This window comes from Puntigrus tetrazona, chromosome 23 (assembly GCF_018831695.1).
Source record: "Puntigrus tetrazona isolate hp1 chromosome 23, ASM1883169v1, whole genome shotgun sequence".
In the NCBI taxonomy this organism is placed as follows: domain Eukaryota; kingdom Metazoa; phylum Chordata; class Actinopteri; order Cypriniformes; family Cyprinidae; genus Puntigrus; species Puntigrus tetrazona.
Genome location: NC_056721.1, coordinates 15736840 through 15758089, shown reverse-complemented (window position 1 = coordinate 15758089; position 21250 = coordinate 15736840). Strand labels below are relative to the sequence as shown.

At 35.0% G+C, this 21250-nt stretch overlaps 1 protein-coding gene across 3 annotated transcripts; it reads left to right on the top strand.

The window, feature by feature from the left end:
- The first annotated feature begins 2023 nt into the window (after window positions 1-2023).
- On the top strand, window positions 2024-20489 carry stat6 (signal transducer and activator of transcription 6, interleukin-4 induced). Of its 3 annotated transcripts, XM_043224129.1 has the most exons (22): window positions 2094-2161; window positions 6926-6996; window positions 8022-8164; window positions 9428-9572; window positions 10053-10136; window positions 10268-10475; window positions 11984-12075; window positions 12187-12335; window positions 13531-13665; window positions 13814-13990; window positions 14965-15052; window positions 15136-15258; window positions 15584-15676; window positions 15785-15988; window positions 16222-16316; window positions 16428-16561; window positions 17305-17454; window positions 17594-17654; window positions 17845-17937; window positions 18042-18062; window positions 18716-18787; window positions 18912-20489. In XM_043224129.1, the coding sequence occupies exons 3-22, from the start codon at window positions 8034-8036 to the stop codon at window positions 19003-19005; spliced, it is 2349 nt and encodes a 782-aa protein (XP_043080064.1). In that variant the 5' UTR covers window positions 2094-2161; window positions 6926-6996; window positions 8022-8033; the 3' UTR covers window positions 19006-20489. The 3 variants fall into 3 exon arrangements, with proteins under 3 accessions (XP_043080065.1, XP_043080063.1, XP_043080064.1); XM_043224130.1 differs by lacking the exon at window positions 6926-6996 and having other exon boundaries at window positions 2024-2161; window positions 10298-10475; XM_043224128.1 differs by lacking the exon at window positions 6926-6996 and having other exon boundaries at window positions 2024-2161.
- Window positions 20490-21250: the final 761 nt, after the last annotated feature.

Sequence of the window (21250 nt, the reverse complement as noted above, 5' to 3'; positions counted from 1 at the left end):
TGTTTAAATTAACGCTGGACATGAAAACAACCCCCGAAGCTCATGCAGCATTCTCAACAGCCCTCAGACGGGCCAAATGTATCACGACCGGTCAGGAAATGGGCTTTGATATGAGGAATGCCTGAAGCTTGAAACAAACTTCACTGCATCACCATATGGGACGAGCTTTATTTAATCCAATCTTTAAAACCTGTAAATTTACAATTATTCCAATTTTACTATTTTTCATTTTTTGACGGTCTAGTTTTATTGCATAACTTAAGCCTAACGTGTCCAACAGGTCGGCTCGCTTTTCACACAGTGGCGTACTGCCCTCTAGTGGTAACATAAGGGAGCAAAAATCTTGTTTATTAATGTTCTATACCCCTACATTATCCTAGATAGATGTCAGTGATGTCGCAGATGCCAGTGAACAATAGAAAATGTCGTTCTGTGTGTGAACGTGAAGTTAGAAATAATTCTATCAAGGCTAGACGTACCAGTGACTATGCAATTTCCTGACTTCAACATTTCCTGATGTGAACGATCATGCGCTGCCAGATCCACTAAAAACACGCGAACTAGACTAAAACCATTTTAGACCTTTTTTCACAAAACAATAATCACGAACACGCCAACTAATGTGTGTCTATTCATCTAGAGAAATGAGAAGAAAAACTATACATACAACTTGTGTGTACAAACTAGCTTATAAACCGCGGACGAGGCAACACTTCACCTCACGAGATTCCAATGTCAATGAATTATTCAGATCGAGGTATATTGTCACATACACTCGTAGTTGAATTTGCCTGTTTGAAATCGTAAACGTTAATTTTTTTTAATTTAATTTAAATGAAAAGCTAACATTTTCATTGGTTTCTATGCAGAGAAAACTGCTGAACTGTATGCTTTTTTTTTTTTTTTAGTCCATTAAATATACAACATATCCCCCGTCGTCGTTGTTGTTTTAGATAAAAAAAAAAAACAGAATATTGAAAACGCAAAAAAATGAGCTTATTTGAGAAAACGGAAACCTCTTTCGAAACTCTTTACTGGAAATCAAGCGTTTCGAGCAGAAATGGCGTTGTTTCCCCGCCCACAAGTGACGTTTTCTCTTGATAAATAGAAAGCTTATGAACAAGCACGATGCGTACAATGTGGTCTGACTAGCTTTCTAGATTTCGATACACAACCGGTGAGAATGTACAGATATATCAGCCTCATTGGTGATGGTCCTTTTGTCCTTTAGTTTATCACTGATTCACTGATTTTTCAGAACAATTTCAGCAGCGCTGCCCTGTTCATTAAATAAGCTATATTAGGTATACCAATTTGATATCTGACCGTTTTAACCTGTAATTATTATTATTATATTATTATTTTCAGGTAAGTTAGAATGTATAGCCTACGTTCTAACTCACCTGAAAATAATAATAATAATACAATTAATAGTAGGACTATATTAATGCGTTTTGATACCTATATTTACAATATATTCGTTGTTGGACAATTAATATTCTTAGGTTGTTCAGTGAATGTTAAAAAAATCTCTCTTTCATTTCATCTAAAGTTTTTTTTATTAGCATTGTTGTTTTTCAACGCTAAAACATAGGCTAAATAAGTGACAAAATTAATTCAATTAATTAAAACACTCAAACCAAGGTGCCGTTAATGTTGATAAAATAAATGCAATGCATTATGAACAGTAAGCAAGAAATAAATGACCAGCAAGAAGTAGGAAGACAATAAAAAAACGAAGATACTTACTTAAAAGTTGGAAGATAATCCCATTATGCATGATAAATTTGAACATACGGAAATTAATAGATTATCTCTGGCAGACATAAAAACGATGGCATATCTAATGTTCTAATAAAGTGTGTGTGTATGTATGTGTGTATATATATATATATATATATATATATATATATATATATATATATATATATATATATATATATATATATATATATATATATATATATATATATATTTGTAATAATGTCCAGTCGTATAAAGTTTGTCATTCACCTGGTAGAAGAGCTGCATCTGGGGTGGCCGGTGGGCAGTAACTTCAGTCAGTAAAGTGAAAGTAAGTGGATAGAAAAAAAACAAACGCACACGGAAGGCGCAGACTTATATCTCTTTACGTGCGTTAAAGAGCTGGCGTCGAAATCAGGTAAGCTGTATTCTAACAATATCGTATTTTTGCTACATAAACCGCGGACCGTGAGTCTTTCGCGACCTGAATTTGTTTATCGCTTAATGTTTTTGTAAGGAGGAAACATGACTTTTGTAACAGCCTACTTTCCTCTACTGTAACTGTTACACGAAAGCGTGCAGTCGTGCGAAGCGAGCGAGCGAAAAAAAGACTAAAAAGCCACCAAAGGGCTCTCTCACGAATAAAAATCTCACTTTATAGTAACAATAATCTCAGTGGGTTTGTGAAGTAGGTTTAGTCGGCCATTATATATACTAGCCTACTTTAAGGGGGAACCAAAATGACATGATCGTATTTTCGCCTGGATACTCCATGACAAAATACGCGAGGGACATTGCCTTCACGTGAATTCGCATCTTTAACAAGTTTCCTGTATTTCACTCAGCTGGAAATAGCAAGAGAGGAAGGCCTACTTATATTTCTACAACGTAGCGGACTTCCATACAGTTGTGTTAAATGTCACGTAATGTAAATATTTTCGTTTGTTAGTGGAAAACGCTGAAGTGTTTAGCACGAGCGCCTACACGAACTCACGCCCTACTTTCTGTTCCCCATAGGCTGAATGCGGCATTGGTGTGCTAGGCTTTTTTGTGTATGTGTGTGCACTAGAGAGTGGTCTTTGTAAACCCACCTCACTGTTGTTGTAACATTGCTTGTGTTAGCTTCAGACTTTGGGATGGAAACAGGCTCATGCTGTTATTTGTCATTAATATTATATGAATACTAATGGATGGTTTTGACGAGGCCTTTTAAAATGCACTAAAAAGGTTCTGTTAACGGAATAGTTATGTTCAATGAAAATTACCCCATGTTTCGCTCACTCCTAAACAATCCTTGTTCTTTCACACAAACACAGTTGGGAGTTTTTGAAAAATTGATCCTGGCTCTTCCAAGCTTTCTAATGTTGGTGGACAGTGGACATTATTTTGGAGCTCTGTAAATTGGATACATCCTCAAGTACTGTAATGTAAAACTAACCTATGCACCTTCAGGGGGTATAATGTAAATAACTGACTCAGTTAACTAATTTCAGTGAGAACGCGAATTCTGTCATCTTGGCTGACCTATGACACGACTTATGACGCAGCTTACATTATACGTCGTACGTCGAGTCAGTTTTTTACTTTAGAAATATTTTTGTTACAAAAACTCTTCAATCTACTTCAGAGGACATGTGATACCAAGCTTGGAAGAGCCAGGATATATTCATCTGAAAGAAGATCGTCATATAAAGCTAGGATGGCTTCGGTGTGAGTAAAATTGTAATTTGACTTTTTGGGTGAACTATTCCTTTAGTGTTTATTTCTGTGGATTAGATGAAGTAAATCAATCAATCTGTGAATCTATCTATCGATCAATCGTTCGGTCGACCGCTCTGTCTGTCATTTTATGCTATTTGTCGAAGAGTTTTTCTCATGGATGGGGACATGATCAAGAGTGCAATGCCATGATTCATTGCAATGATTCAGTCAATAATAAAGGTTTATATAAAGTCTAATTAGGAAACCGTAATTTCCAAGCACACTTGTAGCCTATTTGAGTCTCCTAGTTTAAAGAAATAATACTTTCTCAGTTTTTTGGTGGTTTGCTTACATCCTTTGTGTTATTAGTCATAGTATTTCAAATAGTATCGACAGTAATTAGATGAGTGTAAAAGTCAGTGAGTTTGTTCATTTCTGTTTATTTGTTCATTTCTGCAGCATGAAGTGATGATAGTGAACGCAGTCATTCATTAATTGAAAAGTGATCAAATAAAGTGGACGAGTGGTTAAGTGGTCCATTTGTCAGGCGCCAACTGCTGTCAAAGTTTCAGTGTGAGGCAGGTTTGATGTTGAGAGAGTACTTTCGGTTGTCTATTACAGAGAATTAACTTTATTGAAAAGAAAATACACCAAACATCAGAGATTTCAATATGAACAGGTCTCCAAACCCAAATGATCAGAGCATAGCTATTTTAGATTCTTACCGTACAGTTGTCACATTTGTTTCTTCATTTCTTTTTTATCTCCTAGAGTATATTTCAGGACATCTAAGACCACGATGGTACCTTAACAAAACAGAACTGCGAAAGAGCAGATTTTGCATTAATTAAAGCCAACTCACGCTGACAGCAACCAGTGCAGACAATCACTAGATTACAATACAATCACATCTTAGACATCCTGATAAACACCAGCATGTTTAGCTGGTGAAAACAAGCCCTAATAAATGCCAACAGACACTGACAGGCTTGACAGTCCAATCAGACAAAATGGTGAGAATTAACCTTTAAATATTTGAAATAAAAATTCCTTACTGCAAATACATTAAATAGAGAATTGTTATATAGAGTCCACCGGCAGTCACTAATGTTATCCCATAAAACTCATCTTTAATAATCAAAATAACATATTTTAGAAGTGTTGCCCTTGAAAATATATATTTTTTCATGCCTTAAAATTGCTTGAATATAACTCTACACCCTTACCTTATCAGTTAACTGAAGAAGAAAAGTAAGATTTTACATGGCTTATGGATGATCAGAATGGGAATTACTTTTAATGTATTACTCTCTACCATATTGAATACATAGAAGTAATTGATAATCATTATTAAACAACTAATAATTCTTTTTTGAGACACTGCACTTTTAACGAGAAAATGCTCAGCAGCGGCCAGTGAATTTGCACATGGTTTGTTTTTAAGCATGTTAAAAAAAAACAGACCTTGCTCTGTAATGTGCTGTTTTATGTAATAAAATGCAAAGAGATAATAAACATGAGCAAAATATTGTAACACTTTGCTTAAAGCCTTGTGTTATAAAGATATTCATCACGTGTGTTAAAGAGCAAGCAAAAGCACTCGCATCAATCTGTGTCCATGACTGAAAAACAAGCAGAAACACCTTTTACATGTAAAGTCAGCAACACCACAGCTACAAAAGTATCAAAAATGTATTTTTTAAACTTTGGTGTTGCTGACTTTACATGTAAAAGATGTTTATATTCATTACCTGTGTTGTCATACATCGTATTTTTTTTAATAAAAATTATAACCAATTATAGTCTTTCTTTTTTTTTTTGTTAGAGAAAGCATTTCATATGAGTAAAGCAACATGAATTGAACTGAATTAAATTGAACCAAACTTTATTGAATTGCATTGAATTTAATTGATTTAAGAGAAAAACTATTCGAAAATGTACCTCTGACCTTTTGTCCATTACCTGCTTTTTGAAGCGGTAAAAAGCAAAGTGATATAGGACTATATAGGACTTTTTATTGTTATTCAACTATTTATAACGCCCTTCCCTTCCATATGCCGTCCTATAAATAATTCAAGATCATCTTATATTTTATTTGGATTGTGGGAACCTGATTTCTACATGATTTAACCTATAAAATGTGTTTTGTTTGTATAAATCAATGCATTTAGGTTGATTTAGAGATGTTACATATGCCTACTGTTTTAATTTTGAAGTAGACCAGTTAATTTAGATTTTTTTTATCAGTGTGTGTGCTACAGAAATAAGTACTGTTTTTTTTTTTTTTTTTTTTTTTACAAGACCTGTTTTTCCTGTACAGCTTCTGGTGTTCACACAATACCAATCTAACACACTAGTTCAACATAGTGGTCAAGTTTAACGGACTGTTGTCACTTACGTGATACATGTTAAGCATTGTTAGTGTTACATGACGTATTTCTCTTGAATGACTTATCTTCAGATATTATGTCTGCACATAGGTGTGGTCTTTTTCACCTACGCTGCTCCAATCCCTTTGTTAAACATTAGTGCAGGTATACCTTTACAAGTATATTAGTTGGAAAGAATGAGGAAATATTATTTGGAACAGAGAGATTCCCAAATATAATAATAAGCATTAGATTCACACTAATTAGCTATCTACTGTAGTAGACATTAAAAAAAAGCTTTATTTGGCATGTCTTGTTTTTGATATAAAATATTTTAAATACACTATGATTGCTATGTTTTTACAGCAAATGTGTAGATTGAAACTACTGAGTAATCTAAGGATTTATACGGTGCAATTTACAACAGAACCTTCTGCCCACTTATCTGTCAAATATACTGGCTAAACAACATATTTTAAAGCTGGTTATTAAACATTATGACAGGTCTTGGAGAGTGAGTGTAGATGGTTACTAAAAAGTGGCATGGTATCACACTTTATTTTTCCTGGCTCAAACATCCCGATTTCTACTAAATCGATATTTAATATTTAAATAAAGTACAAATTATTCATTTAGATGGTTACTATTTAAGTTATCTCGTAGTCTGTGTTTTCCTATAGAGTTTAAAGGAATTGTTTACAAAAGATATAAAAAAATATTTATTTCTTCATTTAATGGGAAGGCCAGTGTACCCCAGTGTTCTTTAAAATATCTATATTTCATTTGAGAATTTTATGGGTGTTCTTAAAATGAAATAAAAGAAAGAAGAGCAGTATCTTTTAATGACTTTTCTAATAATACCATTCATACACACAAGTTAAACAGACTTTCCAGACAGTTTTTCTTAAAAGGTTTTATGGTAAAGAGAGAGAGAGAGAGAGAAGTTTATAGTATGCAAAAGACAAATCAATGTTTTTGGTGGGGTTTTTTCAGAAAGAAGTGAGAAGTGACACAATAGGCAGTAGTTATGGAAGACATGATCCAGCATGCTTTCATGCCTTATGGTGCAATTCAGTTTCACTGCTTAAATCTAACACGCCATGTGCTTGTAGGTAACTGGACTAGACAAAACTGGAGTCTATAATCAGTGAATCAAAACAGTGTGATCTCTTTTGTGTCAAAGGTATGTAAAGTGCATTTAGTTTTTTTGTAGGCTGCATTGCGATGTTTGACTGTATGAAATTGACTTTACATAGCCTATTAAGAACTTAATGCTTTAACAGGGTGTATGCTTACTTTGTATTTGCATATTAAATAGGCATATGTTTTACTTTCTTACTTTCTTTTCTTACTTTCTTTCTAAACTGTTCTAAAATAGATCTATGCGAGTAAATTTGTTATATTAGTGATGGTTGGGCTGGCAGGCTGTCAAGCGTTGTGGTGTACAGTGTCTTCTGTCCCCTTATGTTGGTGAGAGATAAGGCAGGCATACTGTCTTTTCTCCCTTGTCCAAACAAAAGTCTGAACACCAATAACAAACTCTGCTCTCTCCCAAATGCATCTGCTTATTTTCTGGTGCTTATTTAGCACCAAAGGCCCTATTAAGCCTAAAATACAACATGGTATAAAAGATTGACGCTGTTTATGAATGAGCTTCTATAAATGTCATTCGTTTTGCACTGAAGAATTCAGAGTTTCAAGGTAAACCTATAGCAACAGCGATAGTCGGTCTCTCTCTTTCAAGGCATTAAATCCTTGGATATGTAGGTGAATAAGTGTGTCGTAATTTGTGTGTCATAACAGAATTGTTTGATTTCTAGCTCTATATGGTATTTCAGAATCAAAGGGATATTACAACGAAATGCTGTAAAAAAATTGTTTGAGCCAAAGGAATGATGAAACATTAAACATATTGTTCAGAAAGAAGCACCTTTAAAGGTGTCCATGCAATTTATTGTATTTCTATTTGTAAGTAGACATGTGAAATTATTCGTTTACAACCTGAGCTAAACTGATTCTGATTTATGATGATAAGGGTTTAACCAAAATGGGTATGGTTTGTATGGGTAACAGCTCCTGTTTAGAACAATAATAGTTGAGTAGGCTAATGATTTTCTGTGAACAACTCCTGAAGAATTCCAAAGAACTGAAAATGCCGTTTTTCCAGTACAGTGGTAATGCCGTGATTTTTGTTTTTTGTTGTTGCAGTCCTTGCACACTATGGCGCTGTGGGCACAAATGACCCCGCAGCTACAGTACCTGTCAACCCAGACGCTGAATGAACTCTACCCAGAAACATTCCCTCTGGACGTCAGGCACTATCTGGCCAGCTGGATAGAAGAACAGAGATGGTATGATCATTTACCAATTAAACACAGTACTTTTTACCTTAAGGTTGCACTGAACTGACAACTACAGTAGTAGCGTAAATACAACATCCCCGATGGCAGTGTAGAAATGCTTCGTTCACAGCCAGCCATGACTACTTTATTCCATAAAGAAAGTGTCTGAAAATTAGAGAAGTGAGTAGTATTAGGCTGACAGTAATAACCAAAACGTAGTTTGACCAATAGCATGCAGGCATTGTACATAATCAACTAATCTTGGTGTGTCACCCAGACAACGATCAAAGCAATGCAAATATGGGTACATATAATGTATGAACAGCAATTCATAGTTTTCACACAATGTCACACCTTTATAGGAAGGCCTACATGGAGGACAAAATGTAGTTTTGCTCTACTGACCTGAAGTTGTTTTTACGTATTTTGAAGTACTAAAAAGTTTCACATAGAAAACCCTGAGCTGTTAATTGGATCTTGTTCATATTCTGTCCTCATCTGCTTGTCTATGTAAAGAATGCATCATTAATATAGAAAATATCACTGTTTTAAATTAAGGCACTTTAATTGTTTTAACACTGTTTAATAATAGAAAAATTGGCACGGGTGATTAATATGAATCTCAAATGCCCAAAACGCAATTTTTGTTCATATACCTTATTTTTATTCTTTGAGAGGTGATCAAATATTTGCAAGCTGTGAAACAAAAGGAAATTTGACAGGCTTGTCCTGCAGTTGTATGAATGTTTTGCCCAACAGGTCTGGGTTCTGTGACTATGAACTATGAGTAACTGGGTTCTGTAACTATGAGTAGCAAAGCAAAAAATGTGAACATTTTAGACAAGTTAGAAATCCTATCTAGGACATGCCTGGGAAAAAGAGGACTTAGTAATCCCTATATGGTGGACTCCTTAAGGTGACTCGCTCTGATGTTAAACATTTCAGAAGTTCACTACTTAGAATATTTTTTCATTAAGGTCAAATGACTGAGTGCACCTTTAATAAGTACGGGTGACTAAGTAAAACAAATGAATTCAAAACATGGGCAGTTATAGTCTAAAACATGTAATTTTTTATGGTAGTTCATTACTTAGGAATTTCCTGTCACAGGGAACTGAATCATTGTTATAATGAATTAAAATAACAGTTGGAGAAGATCACAGGACAAGCTAGCCTTGAAAGGCTTTGTTCCATATTTTTGTGACAATTACTATGGCTGATTCAATGCAGCAATGCTTTAAAAATGTCATGCCTGTGTACTGTTTTATTTAGGGAGAACTTTGATGTGGACAACATGGAGCAGGAGCCTCAGGCCCTCAGGCTGTTGGAGCAGATGGTGCATTTGCTGCAGGAGGTGGCCCAGCTAAACCCTAACTTGGTGGACAGGGTCAAACTACAACATATCAGCCGGAACTTGGTGTGCATTACAAATATTTCTAATTCGTATGATTTCTGCAGGCTTTAAGGTGTCATAGAATGCAAAGCTGTATTTACCTTGGTATAGTTAAGTAATAAGACGTTTCTAAATGGAAATGATATACTGTGAGCCTCAAACACCGGTCTTTCCTCCTTCTTATGTGAATCTCGTGACTTAAAAAGACCACTGAAAAACAGGTGAATTTGAAACAGCAAATAAGGAGTTTATTGAGGAAAAGTCATAGTTAAAAAGTTGTAGATAAAGTATGAGCGAGAGTCATTGTGTATTGTTTGTTATATAACTTCATCTTGAGTTAAATTTCCTTGCACTGTGATCACACGTGTATCTTTCTTGCTTTTATATTTCAGTGTTTCTCACCTTTGGCAGTTTGCCATGTTGACTTATGTTGTGACAAAGCGCACTGTTTGTATTTCTCTCTCTCAACTATTTACTATGTATCCTTGTGTAACCGCTTTTCAGAGTGTGTTCCAACCACAACCCATGCAACTTGTGAGGACAGTTCGAGATATTCTAAGGAAAGAAAGACACTTATTAGCACAGGCGGTAAGCACAAAACTATTTATTCTGCTAGATTTTTCATTTGTTGTGGAAATGCAACTGCAATCTTAACTTATGAGTTACATTATGTATAATGCAAATGTCTAGTATGTCATTGTTTGTGTGATTATCTCTAGGGTATGCACTCTAACTTCCCACCCTTCCAGCAAATTCCCCAGGGTCCTCCAGATACCAGTGGCACCCCGCAACCAGCAAGAGAAGATGGGAAGACTGATGTGGACAATCTCGTGCTCAAAGTTTTGGAAATTCAGAACTGCCGCCAAACACTTCATCAGCTTCAAGAGGATTTAAACTGGGAAAAGCAGGAAATGGAATCGATTCAAGGTAAGAGATTTAAATAGCTTTTTAATGTCAGTCAGACTAGTCGTTCACACTGCACAACCTTAAAATAGTCTAAAACATTAGGACATAAACAATCCATCTGGAGTTTCACAAGGCCTTGTTCAAAGCACAAATGGCGTCAAATACTTTTTTCCAACTCACATTGTTAAACAAGATTTTTGAAGTGCTGCCTAGCGGTCATTAATTCCATATGTACAAAACTCTTTTCAGTTTTTAACATGTTTTTCTTGGTTTTTTCGCCTAAAGCACTTTGATTTATTGTGATAAATGTATTTGTGCACAGCTAACCGCCATAGAATACTTTTGCAGTATTCTACGTATTCAAAAATATATATTATTACAAACCACCGTAAGAGAAGCAAGCATTTCATTGATAACACTAGAGGAGAATAAGGGGAAAATGTTAATTATTTGCAAGGGTTTGGGGGCAGAATGTAAACTATGTGCAAAGTTTCCAACTTCAGTTTATTCTGAATCTTGTGAAGCTTGTTTTATTGTTTTTTTGACAATCTTAACGAAGCAGTGATTTACACAGTCCTGAACACCCCTACACGTGCATGGGTGCTGTTTACAAAAATGTCTCTTTTTTTAAACTCATCCTCACAGTGACTTTTGGAATTCTTTCTTCTTTATATAATTTTTTTGATGAGTCATATTTACAAAACTGGTTTCTTGTGGTGAAGTTTACAGAACTTCTTTCTTGTGGTGATATAGTCTTTATCGGAATTATATATAAAAGAAACTGCATGATTGCGGGCCAGGCATGCTGCACTGTGTGGTTTGCACACTTGGCACAGTCTATGCAACTGTTCTGTCTGCATACCTGCTTTGATATGGTTAACATAAAGCTATGCAGCAATGCCAGAGGGAGAAATGCAATAAGACAAGCCCTAGAGCAGCTGATGTGTAAATAGCCTTTTCCGCCATGAGGGCTCCAACAAGTCTAGCCTTGATTTGAATTGTGGATGAGTATTTAATGTCACAGCAACGCAAAATACGTTATAAAGCATAGGCTCAAAATTTAGAGTAAATTTATTTTAAATGTATTTTTAAAATGTATTTTTTTCATAATTAGTCAGTGTTTATGTATGGCTATCAAATGCTACTGTATATAACACTATTATATTTAATATTTATATAATCATTTCTAGTACATCCTACAAGGAAAAGAATGAAAGCAAATGAAAGCAAAAATTAAGTGAGGAACCTTTAAGGATTCATTACTGGAGTGTTTCAAAGGACTTGTAGTAGGTGATGATCAGAGATTATTCATTTACATAAATTTGAGAACATAAAATGAACACCACAAAGAACCAAAACACCAGTGAACTGTTTGTGACCAACGGACCACAGTTATCATAACCAGGCTGTTATGTAAAGGACTCTTAACTTTGTAAAGGATACAGTTTCACATAATGACTTAATAGACGTGCACATAGGCTAACATGTATATCAGTATATCTAATGAAATGTGTCTTGTCTGTTTGCAGGTCAAAATGAGTTGGACCCACAGCATTCGGATCAAGTCGCTAGACAGACTCGCATACAGCAGCTTGAGTTCACTTATTCAATCTGTGCAAAGGTAAATGCTCAAATGCATCACAAAAAAAGTTGTGACATGGAAGAGGGGTAAAGAAAAGCAGTTGCAGTAGAGCTGTTTTTCATGTTTATATGTGTCTGTGTGTATTTATAGAAGCGTGTCCAGCTCCTTCAAGACGCTCTGCGTGCTCTGGAGCAGTGCCAGGCCTGTCTTCTTCTCAGAATTAAGTCCTGGAGGTGGGAACAGCACAGAGCAACCATTGGTGTGCACTTTGATGACAACCTTGGCTCTCTTCAGACATGGTGATGTTTTTGTTTCAGTTACTACATGAATGTTATCAGCTAAACTTGATTTCCTTACAATTTCTTTGGTCTCTTCTATCTGTTTGAACATTAGGCTCTGTGCCACACGTAGTATCTTCACAGTCCCATTATTTCTATCACTGCTTTTTTATGTCTCTTTTTGAATATTGCCTACCAATTGACCCAATTTATTTTATGTATTATTGAACAGTTGTTGAATAAATCAGTCAAGCCTTTTTGAGTGTTCTCAAGTAGTTTAGGATTCAGATTGGATAGTGGTGAACTACATTTTCTTAAACTCTTAATTCTTAATTAATTCTTAAAATATAAAATATATGAGACTTTAAAGAGGATATAAAGTTTACTTGAAACAAGGGCTGTCCCCTAATAGTTGAGTAATAAGTAATCCACCAGAAGAGGCTTTTAGTAGTGAAAACAAAAAATATTGTGCATTTTTAAAATAAAGCAAACAGGATGCACTTTCTGACATCTTGTTCTCTGTGAACTTAAGCGTGAAACACTGCAGATCTGAAACTCTCTGTATATTGCCTTATAGACATGAAAACCTATCTATAAGGAGTAAAATGTCTACTTTTAAATAAACCAATTCTATTTTAGTCAGGTGTAGCCCTTCTTGAAATTAAAGCCTGTCTTCTAAAATTCTTCTTATATATATATATATATATATATATATATATATATATATATATATATATATATATATATATATATATATATATATATATATATATATATATAATTTATTTGTTATTGTGGGTCTACAAATGAAAAATGATAGGAAATATTACATTTCTTACATATTTTATATTTGTGGCTGACATACGGCAATAGAGAATTTTTTACTGAAGATCCTGACTTACTTTAGTCTGCAGTGTTTTTATGTCCATTTTTGACAAATTGACAAACTCAAGAGTTTTTTCTTTATGGTTTGAGAGTTTAGTTTGTGGCTCTTGAAATTCAGCAGATTTCAGTTACTGACAGACAGTTATTCACCACACAATACTCATTGCTTTGTTGATCCTTTATGCAACTGCACTCATATTAAATGTACCCTGGATCATATTTACTTCTGCTTTGACTGGTTTCATTGACACAGATCACGCAACCTTTTGCATTCTGCATTATTTGGCCTAAATGTCTTCCACATTCCCTTTTTTTACTTTTTCAATTGTAGGTGTGAGCAGTTGCTCGGAGTAAATGGTAACCTGAGGCAGGAGCTCATGTTGGTGAAAAGAGACCACGGAGAGGTAGAGACTTTTAACACGTTGGTGGAAAGCCTGGCACATCTGCTCAAAACTCTCATACAGAGGTACGCAGGCCTTTTTCAGATCTGAGGAAAGTAAGATAAGTACTTAGTCGTCATGCAATCACAACAGATGATTATGCAATCATTTATAAAATGTCACTGCTTTTCTTCTGGTTTTTGATATTGTGCTTTTTTTGTTTTGGCAATTCAGTTCATTAGTAGTAGATAAGCAGCCTCCTCAGGTCATCAAAACCCAGTCAAAGTTTTCTACCACTATTCGCTATCTGCTGGGAGAGAAAATGGCCCCTGGAAAACCTGTCCTGTTGAAGGCTCAGATTATTACTGAGGCTCAAGCGAAAAACCTGGGTCAGCAAGAGATCGTTCCCAAGTAAGCATGCTGTCTTTTTTAAATATTCACATACAAGTCTCTATTAAATAGCATGCTTACAGAAAAAAAGCCATTTTATTTATTTATATTGTTAAAATAATTTTAAATATTGACACAAGTATTTCAGATAAAAAAGTTATTTTAATTCTTTATTATTAAAATAGCTATTAATTTTTTATTTAGTTTAAAATGAGTAAGATATTTTTTAGCACTGTCGTTTATTTATTTTTTAATAATTTTGTTTATTTCATTAATTCAATTAATCATTAAATAATGTTGTGATTATTTTTGATCAAAACACTTTGCAGTAAATTTCAAAAGATGTTTTGCAAAATGCATTAGGGCATCTTGAATTAATAATAATATATTATATACATTTTTAACATTTCAGAATATAAATTTCAGTTAATGTGTTAACTTATGAAAAGGCACAAATTTGCATTGATAAATAGTGTATTTATCAATGCAAATTTCAATATTAATGTACATGAATAAATACTGTATTTGTGGAAAGTTTTATAGGCTGTCATTCACAAATGCTGAACAACTGCAAAGTGCTTTTCGCTTCGATGGTGATGAAATATTGCATTTATTATCTTTTAAGTAATTTCACAATTACTCGCCAAAGAAACCGAAGTCGAACAGAAAATACGATGCTGAAGAACATTGCATGTTTTGTAAGATCTTTGATCTTTGAGCTACAATTTAAGTGTCGTTATGTTGTAATCCCACTTATGTGTCTTTGCCTTATGTTGAAACCTGCTCGTACAAGCGTTGGTACATACATTTGAGTCATACATTTGACAGCCTTTGTTGCTGTTCTCAGTCATAAAGAGGAAGTAGAGACACAACAAGATAAGCAAACAGAATCAGGTTTTCAGCTGAGCTGTTAACCATACAGTGGCAGTACAACATTTGAGAGGTTTAACATGCTTAATGTTTTATAATCATTCTTTCTGTTTTTCTCCACTTAGTGAAAATGTAGGAGAACTTATCAACAGCACAGCCATATTAGAGCACAACACTTCGAGCAAGAGCACATGTGCTACCTTTAGAAACATGGTGGGTCTTGTTACGAACAAAACTCTTTGAGAGCTTTGGATTCATCTCTATAATGTCACTTTAATATGTCTCTTCCTCTTCAGTCCATAAGGAGGATCAAACGAGCTGACAGGAAGGGCTCTGAGTCAGTGACGGAGGAAAAGTTTGCTTTGTTGTTTACCACAGAAATAACCATCACGGGCTGCGAGAGCCCTTATGGCATTCAGGTGCTTGTCCCACTTCTTTTATTAATTCATTTAATGCAATGGATTGTTTCAGTTGATCATTTAGGATGTAATCAGATACAATTATATTGAAAATATTAGATTCATACATTCATACGGTGAAAAGCCCTCTATTAATCATGATGTACTTTTGTATTTAATGACATGATGTACTTTTGTATTTAATTACAAATACCTGAAAATATTTTTGTGCGTAATTACTGAAATTGTGATGACGCTAGCAAAGAAGTACTACTTTTTTGGCAAAAAATTGTGTGTGTTAGTGTGTGGTAACTAATTACAGCTTATTGCCTTCTTCATCCTTCAGACAATCTCTCTTCCTGTGGTTGTAATTGTACATGGTAGTCAGGAAATCAATGCTATGGCGACCATAATATGGGACTGTGCCTTTTCTGAATCTGTGAGTAACATGGAAAGACCCCATCACGCGTCTTTTTCCTGTTGACGACCATTTTCAGTGTTCTCTAAACAAACGGGCAATGCGTGCTCTATGCTATGATGATTTCAGAATAGGATACCGTTCGTTGTTCCTGAGCGTGTGTCCTGGAAGCAGATGTGTGAAGCTCTTAGCAGTAAGTTCATGTCTGAAGTTCAGACACAGCGGTGCTTGGACAGATACAACCTTCACTTTCTCGCCCAGAAGATCTTTGACCAACCAGACATCTCTGAAGATTTAAGCAATATGCCAGTGTCATGGGCTCAGTTCAACAAGGTACCTTTTACATGCATTTGTTGTGTATTAATATACAATATTATAAGCACTTGTTGTCTAGCAGCTGACTAGTAGCATGCTAACACATTTGTCTTTAAATTAATTTCATTGTATTGTATTGTATTCAATACCCCTAAAAATGTGTTTCTACATAGCGTAATTTCCGTAAAATTCACAGAAGGTTTGACTGTCAAGTGGTGTTGATGATTATTTCTGTGACCGTTTTAACACAGGAAGTTCTGCCTGGTCGAAACTTCACCTTCTGGCAGTGGTTTGAAGGGGTGATGGATCTTACAAAGAAATGCCTGAGAGACTATTGGAGTGAAGGGTACAGTTACAGTTCTTGAGTTTGTTTTTTTTAATTTATGTAGAACTTCAATAGACTAGATAACTAAAGAAATGAAGAGAACTGAATATCTGCCTCTCATTGCCTCTGCAGACTGATCTTTGGCTTCATCGGAAAACAGCATCTCCATGTCATCCTGCAAAACAAACCCAACGGCACCTTTCTTTTGCGCTTTAGTGACTCTGAGATTGGGGGCATCACCATCGCCTATGTGGGCCCCAGTGATAGTAAGTCTCCAATATTTATCCTACTGTACATGATGCACTATTGTTTGGAATTATTGCAAAGAGGTATGTTTTTGCAAATCTCTTATGATATCTGCTAATTCATCTAACTGTACACATCTGATGATATTTTACAGGATCATTTCGTGCATTTTTAAATGCAGCAACCATGTCTCAAAATACGATCAATATTTGATGTGCAAACTAAGCCCCTGCTCTACAGTTTTCCTTTTCAGTAGAGTGTTATTCTTAGACCACTTGCTGTTTCTATTTTGTCTCAAGTTTGTATTTTAAAATGGAATTTATTCCTGCGATGGCAAAGCTAAATTTTCTTTTTTTTAGGAAATCATTTACTTACAAAACGATGCAGCTGCAGCCAGATGTAGTACCCCTTCATCATTCAACAAATATTTCTTCGTGAACTCTCCATGACCCTCTGTCTCGTTTACAAAACAGGCCTGCTCAGATCAGTCCTCTGACATGATCTGGAAGGTCTTTAAAAATAATCTATCCGCTCGTTCCTTACACTTGGATCATTCTGATATCTTCTGATACACGAGCGAGCATATTAAAACAAACATGTCAAAACAAATATTTTTTTGCTAAGTTTCCCTTAACTTAAGTTGAATAATAATAATTATTATTTTTATACCCAGATGCATATACCCAGGTCGGTAAGACTAATTAAAATGCATGAGAATTTGCAATGAAATGTTTGCTCTGTGTCACTGTTTTCTTCCGCTCAGACGGAGGCAGGAAAATCCAGAATATCCAACCCTTCACCAAGAAGGATCTGGACTCAGCGGGCCTTGGCGATCGCATACGGGACATTAACTGCATCACTCACGTGTATCCAGACTTATCAAAGAATGACGTATTTAAGAAATTCTTCACAGGTATGTTATCTTTTAAAGACAGTTTCTGTTTTACTAACGGTTTAAAAAAGCTGTATATTTTAATAATATATTTTTTGCTAAATATAAAACACATACATTTTATAAAATAAGGCTTGTGTTTTCTTGTGTCTTGAAACAGTGCCTTCTCCTCCTAATCCTGATGGATATCTGCCATTCAAACTAACAACAGTAGTCAACCCGTAAGTGCAGTTATTTTGAGATAATAAAGAAATTTTGAAGCTATTATAGACTGAAGCGTAATTTTATAACCACGGATCCATTGTGTTAAAACAGCTCCAGTTATATATAAAGTATTCAAGTCTTTTAATAGTACTCTAATAGGCATTGACAATGTTTGCCACATAATTGTATTTTTCTTTTGATGTTCAGAGGAGACCAGTGTTCCTCCACCTCCAGCATACCACCTGACACTCCTATCGATATGTACGGGCAATCTATGAGCAGTGTCTATGGGTCTAGCATGTGCGTGTCAATCATTATTTAAGACACAGACATACACACTGTCACAGTATTTTACAGTAAGTCTTTATTCTGTGGTATATAAAATACATCTTTTCCCTCCACAGGAATCAGAACATTTTCTCCCCGTGAGTATTATTATACTTTGGCTTTGCTAAAGTTCATTCACATTCACATCTATCTGCTCAAAGGGATGAAGTAGGACAGGAGACACTATACTTACTGTAAAATGAGCCATCACTGGCTTTTGAGGCAACATCCTAACCAAAATGTCTCTTGAAACACTGATAATTGGCACATTAAGTACACAAGAGATTTGTTGTTGGCACTAGTCAACGATTTGGTCAAGTTAGACATCAGCACACATCGCTAAGCTAACATTGAAGTATTCCAACCTTTGAAAATGTTAAGTGAAATATACATTTTTTTAATGCTTTGGAAAACAAAATACAATTAAATCAGCAATATTGTGAAATGTCGTAACAATTTAAAATAGCTGTTTGATTGTTACAGTTTCATGTACACTTATTTTGATAAGTGTGTTAAAATCTAATTCAAAACAAAAGGTTTTAAGCTCTTTTTATAATACATTTTTTCTTGGCTCGTTCTGTCATCTTGAATGATAATTTTTACTGATGCTGCGCTGTGCATCCTGGAAGTGGCTTAACCACTGAGGGCGCCTGTTATAACATAGTTTGAGTTAGCTATCTAGGTAAGCAATAGCACCCAAGTGGATGATTGTTTAACCACTGACTGTAGTGATTCTGTTACCCTATCTTAGACTTCCTCAATCTACAACCCCTTTTATGCCAGAGCAAATACCTGTTCAAGGACCACTCTACCAATCACCCATGTGAGTCATAGCCACAATAAGGTTTCCTGCAAATCCCTAGTGTATATTTGATGTATCAGCATGGCTTTGTGCTGACACACTCTATTCTTTATTACTATTCTAAACTTTGTTCTTCCTTTTACAGGCCACAAGCTCCTTCGAGTGAAGAAATAGACATGGAAGCACTGGAGGGAATTTTGTCATCATTTTGTCAAAATACTAACAAAGATCTTCATTAGAGGTACAGACCTCTTTGTTCTTGTTGGACAAATGCTATTGGATGGCTTGGTGCTCTAAAGACATCCAGCACAACTCGCTCATCCTAAAGGACACATTATCCATTTGTTCCCCAAAAAAGTGTATCAGTAGGAATGCACTTTTCTTAAATTCATTTCCATGAATCATTGAGCGGTGAGCGTTTTTCTATCACATGGATTGTTTTTTCCTGCATAAACACACTAACCGTGCAGTTTAAAGGGACAGTGTGTTTCATTTCTATGAGAAGCAGGTGAACCTCTGACAAAAAGAGTCTTGTTAGCATGCAGTACATAAACTCACAAGTCGTTCCCTGTTTCGGTCTTATGACTGCTCCTGAAAGTAGCATTATAACTGACAAGTGAAACAGGAAATTATTTGCTATCAGGTGGTTTTATCAAGAGAGACCAAATAGGTTTAACATAATACACATTTTTGTCTGCAAGATTTTTTTCCTTGAAATTTGATGAAGAAAAACATATTCCAGGGACCAAAGTAGATGAGCGAATTTTTACTCCAATGTCCTGAATGAAATGAGATGCAGACAATGATTTGGTGAGCATACTTTTAGACCTTTTACAAATGATAGGTTTTTATTAAAAGTTTTTGTGCCATATTCCTTATAGTCAGTTTTTTTTTTATTTGGTTGTTTGATTTGCATGACTTGTGTGTGATCGCATATTCAATATTCAGTATTTGTCTACAGTCTACAGTCAGGTTTGGCCAGTAAAGATAAAATTAGGGTTTTTTAAATTACATGTGACTAGGGAGTTTTGCTTTACTCATGCATCAGTAGTTCCTCAGTCAATTAGCTCAGTTTTATCGCTGCAGGCCTGCAAAGCTCTCTTTACACCATTGATGGGTATAAATATAAATCATGTGCACAAAATAACAGTAAGGTTTTATGTCATATCCAGACATAATGCTCTCTGTGCGTACTCTACAGTGTTCTGTGTGCACATTTTCTGTATTTAGTGATACAAGTCATCAACATTCTTAAAATGCAAATATAATACAGTTTCTCCTCCATAAACTGTGATTTTTGCCGTCCAACGATACTGTTCTATACCTTATAAAAATATAAAGCTTTCATTTTAGTACTTTGAATATGAAAATATATCAAATGGGATGTTTTTCAAAGGTGTCAGTGTAACTGTCTGTATGTATTTAGTCCAGAAGGGAAGTACCAAACAGTTTTGTTTCTGTTGTCTATTCGGAGGTTGTTTCTGTTGCACTAACTGATGAACGTGCTAGATATGCACCTGCCTGATCGATACCCAAAAATCTCATCATATTGCTGTTACCGGCCACAGAGGAGTATAAAGCAACTTATGCATTTGTCTATGAAAAATTTTTCTTTTTTCATGCATGTGACCAAATTTGTAAAGCAGATATGTCCGATTTTTGTAAAAGAAATGTTCGTATTCCAATGTTCTGAATCTGATAAATAAAGTCAAAATCCATTTAAGACATATTCTCTTGCCTAAGTATTAAATAGTTAAGGATTTGTCCAGATTATATGATTCTCTCACATTTCATTAGATTAAAAAGTAATATGGCAATTAACAAATGTAAGTGTTAATTTATAGGTGATAAACAATGACAAATGGTAATATGTAAGCACTTTGGCGTTATTTTACACTCAAGCGATCATCGAACTACAAAATAAGACACATTCACTAACTTGAAATGATTAAACTCGGTTATCTTTAACAGTCATTTGAAATTAAAAAAGCAAATCTTAACAACCTACACAAGACTGAGAACAAAGTGATGTCTAATTTTCACATAAACGTTGATGTTTATATGTAGAAAGCCCATTTAATTGAATGGCTTCAAAAAGAGTTTGCTTACAGAGCCCAATGGTGAGGCTTGAAGATCTTTCATGTGACTCTGGTCTCCCTTCGGTCAGATCTTGGATAAGAAGACACTAGCGGAAAGAGTGCAGAACCTATCAGATCCAAATGCTACAAGAACATAAATGTGCATTTAAATCCAGACATCCCAGTCTCTCATCAATCATCTAATCCAAGGGAGCTTACTGAATTACCTACACAAATCCCTATTCAACTGCAAAAAAAAAACCAACAACCCAGGAATAGCCATTGTATCATAATGCGTCCATGATGTTTAGAACCAGTTCTGCTCACTTTAGTGAGGTTTAAAATTTTAGTTACAAGGAGTTACACATATATTCTCTTGCCTGAGACAAAATATAATTGCTTTTCT

What these genes read in the sequence shown, in the direction of transcription:
- stat6 (XM_043224128.1), top strand. Translation starts at nt 8,034, where the DNA reads ATGGCGCTGTGGGCACAAATGACCCCGCAGCTACAGTACCTGTCAACC. An exon ending in TGGATAGAAGAACAGAGATG is followed by an intron (nt 8,165 to 9,427) that starts GTATGATCATTT and finishes TGTTTTATTTAG; the next exon opens with GGAGAACTTTGATGTGGACA. An exon ending in CAGCAAGAGATCGTTCCCAA is followed by an intron (nt 13,991 to 14,964) that starts GTAAGCATGCTG and finishes TTCTCCACTTAG; the next exon opens with TGAAAATGTAGGAGAACTTA.